General features: G+C 33.7%; 4 protein-coding genes across 6 annotated transcripts; 3 read left to right on the top strand and 1 right to left on the bottom strand.

Moving 5' to 3' along the window:
- The first annotated feature begins 1,333 nt into the window (after positions 1 to 1,333).
- On the top strand, positions 1,334 to 5,415 carry Got1 (Glutamate oxaloacetate transaminase 1). 2 transcript variants are annotated; one of them, XM_071770375.1, is made up of 6 exons: positions 1,334 to 1,783; positions 2,452 to 2,742; positions 2,814 to 3,085; positions 3,165 to 3,442; positions 3,536 to 3,678; positions 3,788 to 5,415. In XM_071770375.1, exons 1-6 carry the CDS (start codon positions 1,672 to 1,674, stop codon positions 3,949 to 3,951), a joined length of 1,260 nt encoding a protein of 419 aa, XP_071626476.1. In that variant the 5' UTR covers positions 1,334 to 1,671; the 3' UTR covers positions 3,952 to 5,415. The 2 variants fall into 2 exon arrangements, with proteins under 2 accessions (XP_071626476.1, XP_071626477.1); XM_071770376.1 differs by having other exon boundaries at positions 1,336 to 1,783; positions 2,829 to 3,085.
- LOC139808421 (small integral membrane protein 8) lies at positions 4,912 to 6,578 on the bottom strand. The gene is made up of 3 exons (XM_071770391.1): positions 6,442 to 6,578; positions 6,047 to 6,275; positions 4,912 to 5,932 (listed from the first exon to the last, which is right to left on the bottom strand). The coding sequence occupies exons 2-3, from the start codon at positions 6,218 to 6,220 to the stop codon at positions 5,774 to 5,776; spliced, it is 333 nt and encodes a 110-aa protein (XP_071626492.1). The 5' UTR covers positions 6,221 to 6,275; positions 6,442 to 6,578; the 3' UTR covers positions 4,912 to 5,773.
- A 61-nt stretch (positions 6,579 to 6,639) lies between these two features.
- LOC139808405 (uncharacterized) lies at positions 6,640 to 10,080 on the top strand. 2 transcript variants are annotated; one of them, XM_071770339.1, is made up of 3 exons: positions 6,640 to 6,870; positions 7,221 to 7,735; positions 7,793 to 10,080. In XM_071770339.1, exons 2-3 carry the CDS (start codon positions 7,249 to 7,251, stop codon positions 9,973 to 9,975), a joined length of 2,670 nt encoding a protein of 889 aa, XP_071626440.1. In that variant the 5' UTR covers positions 6,640 to 6,870; positions 7,221 to 7,248; the 3' UTR covers positions 9,976 to 10,080. The 2 variants fall into 2 exon arrangements, with proteins under 2 accessions (XP_071626440.1, XP_071626439.1); XM_071770338.1 differs by having other exon boundaries at positions 7,221 to 10,080.
- Positions 10,081 to 10,418: 338 nt separating this feature from the next.
- Positions 10,419 to 13,001, top strand: Dnali1 (Putative inner dynein arm light chain, axonemal Dnali1). The gene is made up of 6 exons (XM_071770380.1): positions 10,419 to 11,002; positions 11,181 to 11,339; positions 11,438 to 11,570; positions 11,693 to 11,838; positions 11,989 to 12,186; positions 12,726 to 13,001. Exons 1-6 carry the CDS (start codon positions 10,907 to 10,909, stop codon positions 12,759 to 12,761), a joined length of 768 nt encoding a protein of 255 aa, XP_071626481.1. The 5' UTR covers positions 10,419 to 10,906; the 3' UTR covers positions 12,762 to 13,001.
- The last annotated feature ends 1,166 nt before the right edge of the window (positions 13,002 to 14,167 follow it).

The raw sequence follows: 14,167 nt of genomic DNA, 5'->3' as shown, positions 1-14,167 counted from the left end.
GAAAGTGAACATTACTAGATTTCGACCAATGAAATCGTAGATACTCTAGTAACGTTTCTCACTTTTCGCATTTTCACCTCGTTGAAAAGATACGTAATAGGCCCCCCTTGTTTCAGGAGACAACCGGTGAGTGAGCTCTCATTGGCCGCGTTCAGCAGACACAGGTGCTATTCCGAACGCAGCCTTATAACTAAAATGCTATAGTTATACATACACTATAGCATTTTAGTTAACTAAGGCTGCGTTCGGAATAGCACCACAACTGTTGAGTTCGTCTTATCAACACTGCGTTGCGTGGTTGGTTCTAAAAGTAGACCTAGGTCTGCAATGCGAGTCGTAAAGTCGTTAGTCGTAAGAATTGACCAATCACAGTTCATTATTCTTCGACCGCAAGGAGAATAATAGATTGTGATTGGTCAATTTCTTACGACTCCGACTTCCGACATCCATTGTAGACCGGGCCTAAGGCCTGGTTTACAATGGATGTTGTAAGTCGTAAGAATTGGCCAATCACAGTGCATTATTCTTCGACCGCAAGGAGAATAATGAACTGTGATTGGTCAATTCTTACGACTTACGACTTACAACACTCATTGTAGACCGGGCCTAACTCTTTAACGACAGTTTCGGTATCGTTGCGCAGGTATTATATATAATAAAAAAGCTGCGCAACGATACCAAAACTGTCGTTAAGGAGTTGGAGAATCCCCGTACTCTGGTCGAATTTTACATTTGAGAAATAAGGCCACCTAGCGGTGAAAATGCTTATCACTCGCAATACGTCCGACAATTTTATTTTTATAAAATGTACCGAAACTCGGATACAGTTCTAGCATCGTGAACACAAGGCTTTATAATTGGTTCTACACTTATGGCTCCTGCCACAGGACGTGGAAACGCTTGCCGCGCGAGAAGAAGCGACGCGGTAGCCAATAAACAATTGGTTTTTACGGAAAAGTGACACGTTGATTGGCTACCGCGTCGCTTCTTGCCGCGCGGCAAGCATTTCCGCTTCCTGTAGGCAGAACCCAGTTTCCTGGTCCGATTCTCTTGTCGAACGTAAATTCTGCTCTAACAGAAAAGCTGCAAGCTTATTGGCTAAAAACTGTGCGATAGCCAATCACGTTGCAGCCTTTCTGTTAGAGCAGAGTTTGCGCATACGTTTCAGTTTTGGCTGCGTTCCAAAATTCACTCTGGGTTAACTAAAATCTATAGTTTATTTACGTCACGTACACTATAGCATTTTAGCTAGAGTGAATTTTGGAACGCATACATTATACATTTTATCACATGATACGAAAGTGAGACATATGACCATGACCTTTGTCACGTAGCTACTTACGTCCCCCCTTACGTCAAACGGTGTAAATGGTGTAAAAAATCGCGAGGTACATACATATATCCATACACCCGCGCGCCCGCGCACACACAGTCAGATTAAAGATCACTTGTCACTTGGCCAGTCTTCGCGCGGCTCTACTTCAACACGGCTTTTTACATGTCCAGATCCAGCACTTAGCCACATAGCATATTCACGCTGCAAGCTGCAGCTGTGAACTTCTCTCTCTCTCTCTCTCTCTCTCTCTCTCTCTCTGACGAGTTCTTAAAATTTAATATCATTACATCGCCACTGCTGTTGTTATCTACTTACTGCTGTCTTGTGTTGACAACATGAATACCAGATTCACCGGAATAGAATTAGGACCTCCTATCGAAGTTTTTGCGTTGCAAAAAGCATTCGTCGACGATACTTACGAGAATAAAGTTAATCTTACTATCGGAGGTATGTAACGATTTTATTTCTAATAAGTATTATGTTCGAGACTAACAATAAGTTTCTTATCCGATTTTTACTAAAGAAAGACAAGATCGATTTTATTCATATACAGAGATTTACAGTGATGCTTGCCTTTAGCAAGTTTTTCAAAAAGTTAGGACTTTTACTATTAAATTAACATATTTTACATTTTAATAAACATAACTAAAAACTATATGAGTTGTGTGTAAGACAACACTTTTTTTTTATCTCTATACTTTGAATCCTTGGGTTACTTCCAAAGTGATTACATAATATGTTCCATGTCACTCACACACAGATACCCACGCACACATACACGCACGTTTTCTTGCTCAATTATTGTAAAAAAATAATATATAAAAGCAAATAAGAATCAGTTATTATCAAATGCATTATCTTAAATCTAACAAATTAATTTTTTTATATATATCTGTGAATATAGGTATTAATTAATATTGACAGTATTACATAACAAACGTGTTTCTCAATTTGCGTAAGAACATTTCTCGAAACATAACGTTTGCATACTCTTTAAAGCCTACGTCGTATTTCTCTTTGTAATTTATACACGCTTAATTAATTTTATGTTGTAACATCTACCTGCTGTATAATCTACCTATGAATCGTTAAAAAAATATAAAACGTCTTTTCAGCTTATCGTACTAACGAAGGTAAACCATGGGTTCTACCAGTTGTAAGAAAGGTAGAAAAGTCACTTGCAGCCGATGATTTACAAAATCATGAATATTTGCCAGTTCTTGGGTTAGAAGCGTTTAGCGAAGCTGCTACGAGTATGTTATTAGGTGCAACGTCTCCTGTTATTGCCCAAGGGCGTGCCTTTGGTATTCAGTCGCTTTCCGGTACTGGAGCACTGCGTGTTGCTGCTGAATTTTTCAGTCGTATTCTACATTACGATACCTTTTATTATAGTAAACCTTCCTGGGGTAAGTAAATTTCGGAGAATAATACGTTCTTCTTATTCCACCTACTAGTGAAAATTTCCATGTATCGTAAGATTATGTGCTGGCAGAAAATCACAGACTGGTATTTACTAATGGAGGATTTAAAAATGCTCGCGAATATACATATTGGGATGAAAAGACTCATAACATCGATTTAGAAGGAATGCTCCGTGATTTACGAGATGCTCCAAAAAATGCTGTAATTATTCTACATTCGTGTGCACATAATCCCACTGGATGCGATCCAACTCCGGAGCAATGGACTAAAATAGCTGATGTCATACAGGAAAAACAACTTTTTCCACTATTCGACAGTGCATATCAGGTCAATATCTAAGCAAGCTTAATTATGATACGTATTTTTATAACACGCTTTAGTAAATCTGAACATTGATTCTTAATAGGGTTTTGCAAGTGGAGATTTAGACAAAGATGCATATGCTGTACGAATGTTTGCCGAACGGGGAATCGAATTCATCTGTACGCAAAGTTTTGCAAAAAATTTTGGATTATACAACGAAAGAGTTGGTAACATCGTGTTTGTGTTGGCCGATACGAAGGAGATAGTTCAAATTAAATCACAATTAACGTTAATTATCCGAGGAATGTATAGCAATCCTCCTAATCACGGTGCTCGAATTGTTGCGACTGTACTGAGGAATCCAGAGCTCTTTGAGGAATGGTATTGATTTGTCAAATCTATAAAATATAAAACACCAAAAAACACGTGTATTCTAATTACACTGTATTATAATAATGCGATTTGATGTTTTAGGAAAGATCATATTAGAACAATGTCTAGTAGAATTAAACAAATGAGAGTAGGCTTGCATCATAGACTGCTCAACGTAGGTACCCCAGGTCGTTGGGATCATATTATTCAGCAAATTGGAATGTTTTCATATACAGGACTCACTGGTTAGTTGTAAAAATTATATTTTTTGTTTTACAATGCAATTGATTTGATAAAACTATGCTATGTTATAAAAAAGTTACCAAAACAATTTTTTCTCCAATTTTCTTTTAGAGAAACAAGTGCAGCATCTAAGAGATCATTATCACATTTATATGTTACGCAGTGGGCGTATCAATATGTGCGGACTCAATGAAAATAATTTGGATTATGTGGCAAACGCAATTAATGAAACGATAAAGCTGTTTCCAGAAGCACAGAACGACTGTACGTGTTAAGATGGAATATTAAAAAGTACAACGTAATAATCAAGCATAATAAAAATATGGCAATATTTATATATTTTATATACCAAAGCTGTTCAAAAAGTTTCAACTTTGTCTTGGGATTTACTTGCAACTTGTTCAGCTTTCTCTCCTTCTGAACCCCAAAAATTATTAAGACGCAGTTCGGGAACTTTTTAAACAGCCCTCGTGTATATATGTACATACCCAATATTAGTAAAAAATAATTTTTATTATTATTAACTAGAACGTGAATTTTGAATATATATAATTATAATAATAATAAAAATTATTTTTTACTAATATTGGTTATATATAAAGTCATGCATTTTGTCCTTATCTGGCTTTGACATCGAATTATATACAGTTATCTTTCCTGTGGTAACGTGTCCTTTTTTTTTAACTTTTCTTTACTACAAACTTTTACAAGATAAAGTACAAAACATTGCAAAGTATTACAATGATGCCAAATTTTCTATGTGTATAAATTATATATCATGCGTATTGTTACATGAAAAATTTTGTTAGATATGTAGTTCATGTTGTTAAAAGTAAAAGTTATCTAGTAGCTTAGGAAAATTGTTATGCTGTGAAAATTATCAAGTGTTCTAAATTAATAACTGGAAAAGTAAATATAACTTGTTTGTTGTTAGAAATTTTAGCAGATTTTATAATCTATATAATTTCATGATTTTAAAATATAGAATAAAAGATATATACATAGCTTGTGTAGAAAAAGATCTCTATTATAAAGAAAAAAAAATTTATATATAAGAAAAATATATTAAAGTGATAATAGTTTGGATCTATTTTAATAATTATGCTATGTGTGATAAAAGAATTGATTTATATTAAACTTGGATATTTTTTCTTCATAACAGTAATATCGATGTAAATATATCTAATAGCACTATACAAAAAATAGATGTTGTTATCGATTAAAAAAAGAGCACGAAAAGAGAACGTAGTTTATTGATATCGCACATTGTTGCTACTATAGAACATAGGAAAATAACAATAAATAACATTTAGCGATATCTAGTGATTCTCCAACATACAGTGGGCTTCCTTATAAAAGAGTGTGTACATGTGCATATATGAATTAGAATTATATGTATCTTATTAAACTTTTATGAAAACAAATATATTGATAAACATTAATTGAACAGTAAGCGCAACTAATACACATGAAAAATATCACATATCAGACATATGTATGGTAAAATAGTTTACAATGTGAATATATTTTTGTGATAATTATTCTGTTCCGAAATCAATACCAACCGATAGTCATGGAAAATAGACACATGGTATAGTCAACAGTGGAAAAGGATATTATAGATTAATATAATGTATATGTATACAGACATGGTTTAGAAAAGTTGTTTATATACATAACGTATTTATAGATAACAAGCACATTTTCTTAAATCTGAAAATAAAACGTGTTTTCTCTTTCGTTCCTAAATATAATTTAATGTTTTTATCTAATAATATATAGATATTTATCGAATATAGTCTAATAATATAAATATATGTATACATACTAATGCTGTATAATGTTACATTTAAAATATCAAAGGTGATAACATTGATCATCTCGCTATCATTTAAAAATTTTAAAGCAAACTGGGTAACAAATTTTGTAAAAATTAACTACGAATTAATAGTCTTTCTTTATTAGAATATAAATAGAGGCTCGCCTATTTCTTATGCACGTGTCCTGAATTCTTTAATTGGATTTATGTAAACATATATTGTTAAGACTTGATCAAGTTATTCAACTACAAGCAATGCCCATTCGTTAAGGATTTTCTTACTCCGTCCACTTGGATGCTTTTTTCACTAATACCACAGTGTCGTCTGATTTAACTAAAGTACGATAATCGTTCCTCTTTTGATTAAAATTCATATAAAATATGTATCCTGAACAGCCCAACATTGCTATAACACCGAGAATCATAATGGTTTTGTTCTGCAAATAACATCATTTTATTAATGACAATATTAACAATTTAATAATTTAACAATATCGGCTACGACTCAATTTCGAGAAGTTGTACCGATTGTCAAAGTTTTATAATCTTACCGGCTTGGTATACAACTCGAAATTAACGGCGCGGAATAACGTAGTGCTCCGTAATGATCGTAAACCATCACCTGGCGTTGTTTCACGAGTATTTTTATTTTTATTCATCGCGTTATCTTTCAGCTGCAAAGTTTTACATTCACCTTCCTCAGTCGTCCACGGTCCACACCACATTCGTCTGATCAGACACACTTATGTCTAATGGTGTGTAATGTGTAAATAACTTAACCTAATTTGGAGAGAGAGATCTATTTAGATTTAGGTCTTATAACGTCGACGTCGGTATCCTCTGTCGGTATACTCGGTATCATTCTATATATTAATAACATTGTTGCGCGTTGTAACTTGAATGACTTGAACGTCTTGAACCCATTCAATGATTTAACCTGTCTTACCTGTCTGCGAAAGGATTAAGGAATGCTTATAGCAGAGAGAGAGAGAGAGAGAAGGAAATCGGCCGGTTTATATGCATGTATTTATTTGACAGCATCAAATGAACCGCACCGCACCCGAAATCTCTCTCTTATTGGCTGCAAGATAATTACGGAGTTGAGAGTTGCGGCCATGTTACGGCGTACGCGACACACGCGACACCGCGACACGTAGATCGTTGCAGATCGGTAGAATCCTACCAACACACATACTTCGTGATATAAGAAAGCTTGACAATATATTTATTTGCGCGCTAAGTTGAAGAGGTTAAGAACCTTTGCGAATTTAATAATGCGAATGTTTATGAGCGGTATTGTCATCTTTTGAGGGGCGTTATATGTTGTATTAACTACCTCCCTCGGAATGGGAATGAAGCTAATGTAAAAAAAAGGGTAAGCAGAATTGTAAATTTTTTATAATATATCGTCGGACGGCGCAACGTGTTATGTTTTTAAAAACACGTTGTCAAAAGTATACAAGTAAAAGCCGTTTCACGTGCATTTCCTCTGCATTTAAAACGAACGAGATCTATTGTCACACTTCTTTGTAGAGAGATGAGAGGAAAGATATATATATGTATACATATACATATATTTATTTATTTATAGACGGATAGATGTACTCTTTAATTTGTGTAATAATGTCCTTTTTATAAAATGCCGTTCGAAATGCACGTATCTGGTTGCTATCTGGTTTTTTGTGCTGCTACACTATGATTTGTGACATTATTCCAACGTTGCAGGTTATTCTTCATTTGACTGACCATAAAAATGCCAGGTTGTGCGGCTGTTGGTTGCAACAATCGCAGCGAAAAAGGATACATAATGAAATGTTTCCCTCGCGATCCAAAATTGAGAAAGATCTGGCAGGATTGCGTCGCAAGAGCCGATTGGGAACCATCTAACAATTCCTTTCTGTGTCACGTGCATTTTGAACCTAAGGAATGGTCTGTAACCGAAAATGGTAGAATCAGACTAAAGAAGAATGCCATCCCATCTATCTTCACTGTAACGTCAACTAGAAAATCTGCCAAAAAGCGTTTCAAGTTAACCACGGCCAAGAATGAAAACGTATGTGAAAACGATTATATGACAGAGTCTTTGGAAAATGATACTGAACATTCGTCGATTGGCCGCTTGGAAGAAAAGGATTCTGATTCGCAGGATGTCGATAATCCTATACCATCTATACCGTCGTTCGTATATCAACAAGCAAATCATTCTCCAATAAAGATAGAAAATAAACAAGCATTTTACGGTCAGTATATAGATATTATGAACGATCTTCAACAAGAAAATATTATTATAATTTCAGATGATAATAATATGGAGATGGAGAGTAATGCCAAGGAAAACGACGCTGGAAAAGCAAGCGCGGAGAATAAAAAAACTGTCGGTGATTTTATAGCAAATATAAACTCAACTGGTAACCAGAATGAGACGGTCGCTGTAAAAACAGAAATAAAACGAGACATCGATCAGGTCTTCGATGATACTTACGACGAAATAGAAGAGAAATTGAAGCAAATTTGCGACGGTCACCGCGAAGAAAACAATATATCTAATATGGAGGTGGAACTAGATTCAATCTCTAGGAATCGGAAAGGAACTTTAGAGAAACCAGTAATGCAAATGCCATTTCACAAAAGTATTAATTATAAATATTCGTCGAGGAATGAACGTGGAGAGATGCTTACGGACAATAGAGATAATATCGAGATTATCTTTGGTAGTGAAAGCGGAGAAGACGTTGCACGTGTCCCTAGGTGTACATTTTACAACAGTGGAACTACGGACGTTGATAAGCTGGATCAACGTGCCACCAATGGCGCGTATATTGTTGATAACAAAGAGATCGATGAAACTTGTGGATACACGGAAGAAGCTTTCAGCAGAGAGAATGTATATGTTGCGTCAAACCTGAAGACCGCTGTGAAGTGTAAACGGAGAACACGAGAAAAAGTTATGAAATCTATAAAAAGGTCAGTTCAAAATGCATCTTTCCCGGATACAAATTCTATGAGTAACAGCGATACTTCGGACATCGTGGAAGTAGAAAATGAAGTAAGAAAAAAACTGAATGTTGGATCAGAACGTGCGCGATACAATAAAGACAATGATATTATATCGGATACGACAAAATTCACAGTCAAGGTGACGGGTGATCGCGAAGATGTATTTGATATTATGCAAGATTTATTTCAAGATACAAAAGATTTTACCATTGAAGAACATAAACAAGAAGATAATACTTATTTACAGCAAAAAAATAATGCACCTGTTACATCTATTATAACAATAGACGATTATCCGATAGAAAGAACGTCTACGGACAAACGCAACAACGATATTTTTCCGCCAAGTATTGCGCCAAGAGACAATGATCAAGTATCATTCGTTTTGTCAACTTCAAAAAATGATGAATGTCTGACCACAAGGTTACTGCCACCGCATATGGACGAAGAGAAAGGTTTAGACATAAATAATGCCATTGACAGCGTTATCGAACACGCGACGACCAATGTATATACTAATAAATGTGAAGACAAGAAATTACAAGAAAAAGTGAAACTGCAAGAGACTGTTATCGGACAATTATCTAATCAACTCATTTTGCTTAAGGACTTGGAGAAAAAACTGCAGAATAAAAATTTGGTGCTTAAAGCAAGGACGAAGAAAGTAGAAAGAAAGATGAATGACGTGAACAAAAGTACGAATGGCACACCATCTTCAACGAGCAACAAACAAACGGACATGAGACAAAGGTTGATTTACGATTTATCGAACAGAATGAGTAATCTTGAAGAGACGAATAAAAATTTAATGAAAACTATAACTATAGAATGTCAACAAAAAAGGCAGCTGGAGAGCCAAATCAAACAAAGAGACAAACGAATAAAAGAGCTCAACTGGAAATTGGAGAAGGCTTCGAAATATCTCGAGCGAGCGGAGAAAAATACCAACACATATAAGAGGAAGATGTTAAATATGCAAACTTTTATGAGAAGAAAGAAGCTCTTGGACGGGAATACGAGTAGATTTCACGAAATTATGATAGATAATATGAAGGAAGACTATTCCGAGAGAGTTATAACAATGGCGATAGAAATTAAAGAAATCTGCGGTACAAATGGATACAACAAGTTGTTAAATTACGGATTTCCACTTCCAGCATTGTCGGTTTTGCAAGCTCTCCCGAGTGACAGGATCTCCGATTCCAGTAAAACTAATAACAAAATTCGACAAGTGATCTCTTTAAAACAAAATACGAACGAAGAACGCGATACTCAGCCTATGGAAAGCGACGTGGAAATTTATACCCAGTATCATCATGCGGAAAACGCAACACCGCTTTGCGGAGAAATCCTGATGGACAATACGGAAACTGTAACAGGCACGGTTCAAGATATTTTTGAGGAAAGTAATGACGACGTGGATGATTTCAGTACAAATGAATTGAAAGAACATTTTATTTTACAATTGAACGCAGTTATGTAATGATGAATTAATTGCATGCATACAAAATTATATATTAATATCTTTTATCTTCGAATATGTATAATAGTAATACTTAAATAACAACAACACAACACACATCAATAATGTATAAGAGGTTTATGATTTATGGATATATCATTGTGTATAATAATCATCTCTAATATAAAATGCTATCAATACTATTTATTGTACAATGATGAATGATGTCACACGCATTGTAGCACTGATGAATCTTACTTCGGATGACTTTGTGTCTGAGCAAATACATGTACAAATCTTTTTCAAAGTGAAGTAAAACTACACTTTTCTCATAAAACTTTTTTTTCTCTTAACTTAAATGATAAGTTGTTATATTAAACTGTTGTAACAACCTTCGTTCAAGTTTCTGTATTTATTTCATTTTTCGCGATTGTGTACATACAAACGAGGGGTGGGGCAACTGGGGCATCTATCAAACTTTATAACAGCGAGTTGCAAAGTCGACGTATGTACCCTTGATCTCTGATTCGACTTCGGTGAGTGAATAACAATAGATGTAGATACACTTTACCTATTATTTTAATTAGAAATTGAATATTAAGAACTGCGCCTTACCCTGTAATCGCATTAAAAGTTTGCTCTTGGCATAAAATAAAGCGAATCGACCCTTTCGAGCGGTGCAGTAGCTGCAGGCTGCAGGCCAACGACTTGAACAACCAACAACGTTTCTATGGCGACGTTTTTTCAGCTACCAAACCAAAGTATCAAGACTACCAAGTACCATCATAGCATGAGCTTGAGTTACCAGCTAATAGCTATCAGCTTATTCATACGAACGGAAGCTATCGCGTTAATATTCTGTGCTGCTCGCGAATCTCGCGATAAACAATATTCAACGCGAATATACGATCGCGTTTTAGTTACATTTTACGTAAATCATCTATCTAAATAAATGGCGACAGCAATCAAAGATCAACGCACAATTCCCGCTGTGGACACGCTGGTCAAGTATGATAATCCAGTTTTGATTACGACTCATCCAGAGAAGGTACGACGAATTTTTATCATCACTTTCTATTATTGCACAAATTAAAATTTCTCTGAGAAGATGCTCGTGCATGTATATATATATATATATATATATGCACGAATACGGAACACGAAATATATAAATAAAAGAAAATGTATTATATATCTGCTAATGTATCTTTTTCATTAAACAACAGATACGTAAGGATTCAGCATTGGCAAAAGTCGGTATAGCTGCTTGCAAAATTCAAACAACCTCAGCTTCAGCTGATACACGACGGGAAACTATTGAAATTTTAAATAGAATTTTACCGCCGAAGGAATGGGAAGAGGATGGCCAGATATGGACTCAACGTGTAAAATTAGATAAATTTTTAAAAAAGCTAATCTATCTTTTCAATCTTGCAACGTTGTTGTGTATGTACGATAGTCCACAAATGGCTATATTATTTAGGTGTCGAGTACTCCCGCAACACGATTAGACGTGATAAATTTACAAGAGCAACTTGATATGCGATTGCAACAAAGACAGGCCAGAGAAACCGGTATTTGTCCCGTTCGTAGGCAGCTCTATGCCCAATGTTTCGGTATAAACATTCGTATATATAGATAACTCTAAAGCTTTATGTCTAATACATGGGGTAAAAATTGAGATAAAAATACACCGTTGAGTAAATATATATTGTCGTATAATTATTACACGTTTCAGATGAATTAATACGGCAAGTAACTGTAAACTGTGCCGAACGTGGATTACTTTTATTGCGAGTAAGGGATGAAATCAAAATGACATTAGCCGCGTACCAGACATTGTATCAAAGTAGCATCGCTTTCGGGATGCGTAAAGCGCTGCAAGTACCTATCTCTTTCTAATATCACATCGTACATATCTTTCCAAGTTTATATAAGCTCGTCATCAGGCTCGTCGAAATACATTTTGCTTTTGTTTGCAGTCTGTAAAATTTAGCATACGATGGTTGATAAAAAAAGACCTTACTTTTACAGGCCGAGCAAGGTAAGGAAAATTTGATTAATACAGCCGAGGAATTGAGATTACAAAAAATTGATTTGGAGAAAACGGTTGCGGAATTAAGGCTCAAGTATGATCAGTCTGAGAAAAGATCGGCCGAATTAAGGGAAGCGGAGGAAAAAAAACACATGGAAGAAGTGCAGTTTCTTAAAAAGACAAACTTGCAATTAAAGGTAAAAATATTTATTTCATTTTGAAGCAGTAAACAAAGCCGCAACAAGATGTTCGCGTTAAATTATTTTTAATTTTAATAGATATTTTTCAACCATAATAACTGCGCGCCGAATAATTGTCAGACTTGCAACACACAATTAGATAAGAGATAAGACGAGAATTAAAATATGAAAAATTCTTTCATACTTGTTTACCTTCGTCAAAAATCGTAAAAAAAAAAAGAGAGAATGTAGAGAGAGAGAATCTGATAATAAACTAAATGTGATTCAACATTTTGCGTCTGTAGATACATGCATAAACACTGATATTTTAAAATGCATAAAATATAGATATATATTCAGATCGAGCTACGTAAATACAAATGTTTTTAAATACTTAAGATAAAATAATATAATTGTAATATACACATTTTGCAACATGTATTTTTTATTTGTATATTTTATGTAGACATATTAAATGACTGACTAAGCTAAACTATTATTCATGTATTGTAAAAAATACATATAAACCAATTATATATACCAATTATAATTTTCAGACGCAATTGGAAGGTATAATTGCATCAAAAAAGTGAGAAATTATCACGTGAAGAGAATCTTCACTTATAAAACAGTTAATGTTGACTACAATACATGTTATCTATACAAGAATTATGTGTGTGGTGTGTGTGTTGTGCACTGGCGCACTCCTATGCAGTTGCTAATAATTAACAAACTTGCATGTAATATGTAACATGTAACTGTTGAACAGGAATGAAAAAAAGTATACTCCGTCCAACAAGAGATTATGGTTGGTTCTGCGCATAGGCGAGCAAAGTGGAGGTAAAGTTCCCAGAACATGGCGTATCGTATACATAAATAGATGTTCTGATCCAACCATAATCTCTCGTTAGACGGAGTATATATGAGATTCCAATAAATGCACTTCCTATGAATAAAATACCAACTATTTATTACAAATAGGTGCACAAATTATTTTTATTTTTACATAAATATTTTATGTTTTAAAATCCTAAAATCTTGGTAAAATATCTTAAAAGATACATTATTGCTTCTTACCGTAATGTAAATTTGTAAATTTTCAATTTATCATAATAGTAAACTCACAGGAAAAGAATATAAAATATAAACTTAATGTAACACTTAATAAATAAATACAAAAAGAGCCTTTTGTCTTCAAAATGCAACGCTGTTTATGAGAGAAAAAGGTATTTCATCTATTTCATGAATAATAAAGAATTCGAAAGATAGATTTATATGAAAATTAGGAAAAAACTAAGAAAACGATTCATCGCCTGTACAATTATTTTTTTTTTCATCAATTTTGACTTTTCTATTAATCTATTTCATGTTTCATATCATGCATCTCGTATTGTATTAAGATATATATATATATATATATATATATATATATATATATATGTATATATTCGGCATTTTTTACATTTCTCCATAGTTTTTCAAATTTAGATAGTAATAAAGAAACAAAAAGTATAAGATGATTTCATTAAAACATAGTTAATACATAAGTAATAAATAATTTTATACTTTGCAACATTTTAAAACCAAAATATGTTTAACGTTTAAAGTTGGACGCATTTTTAAATCCAAAACTTAGATAGGCAAGAATCGTATCTTGCTTATAAGGCAATATACACATATATATATATATATATATATATATATATATATATATATATATATATATATTATTAGATATTTGATCTATGTTGTTACAATTTACACGATAACGATGCATTACATTGACAAAGTAAAATTGAGAAGGCAGCGAGAGACAAGAGACAAAAATTTTTCATTAATTTTGTGTGATAATAGATATTTTAATGATACGTAATATATTCTTATATGAAAAAGTACTAACGCGTTGGCACTTTTGATAATATTCCTATAACATCGATAATATGTAATTTTCTACAACATTGATAAGTAAATATTGATTTTTAAAATGATGGTATATTAA

This window comes from Temnothorax longispinosus, chromosome 2, assembly GCF_030848805.1.
Source record: "Temnothorax longispinosus isolate EJ_2023e chromosome 2, Tlon_JGU_v1, whole genome shotgun sequence".
NCBI lineage: Eukaryota > Metazoa > Arthropoda > Insecta > Hymenoptera > Formicidae > Temnothorax > Temnothorax longispinosus.
This window is presented reverse-complemented; position numbering and strand designations above follow the sequence as displayed.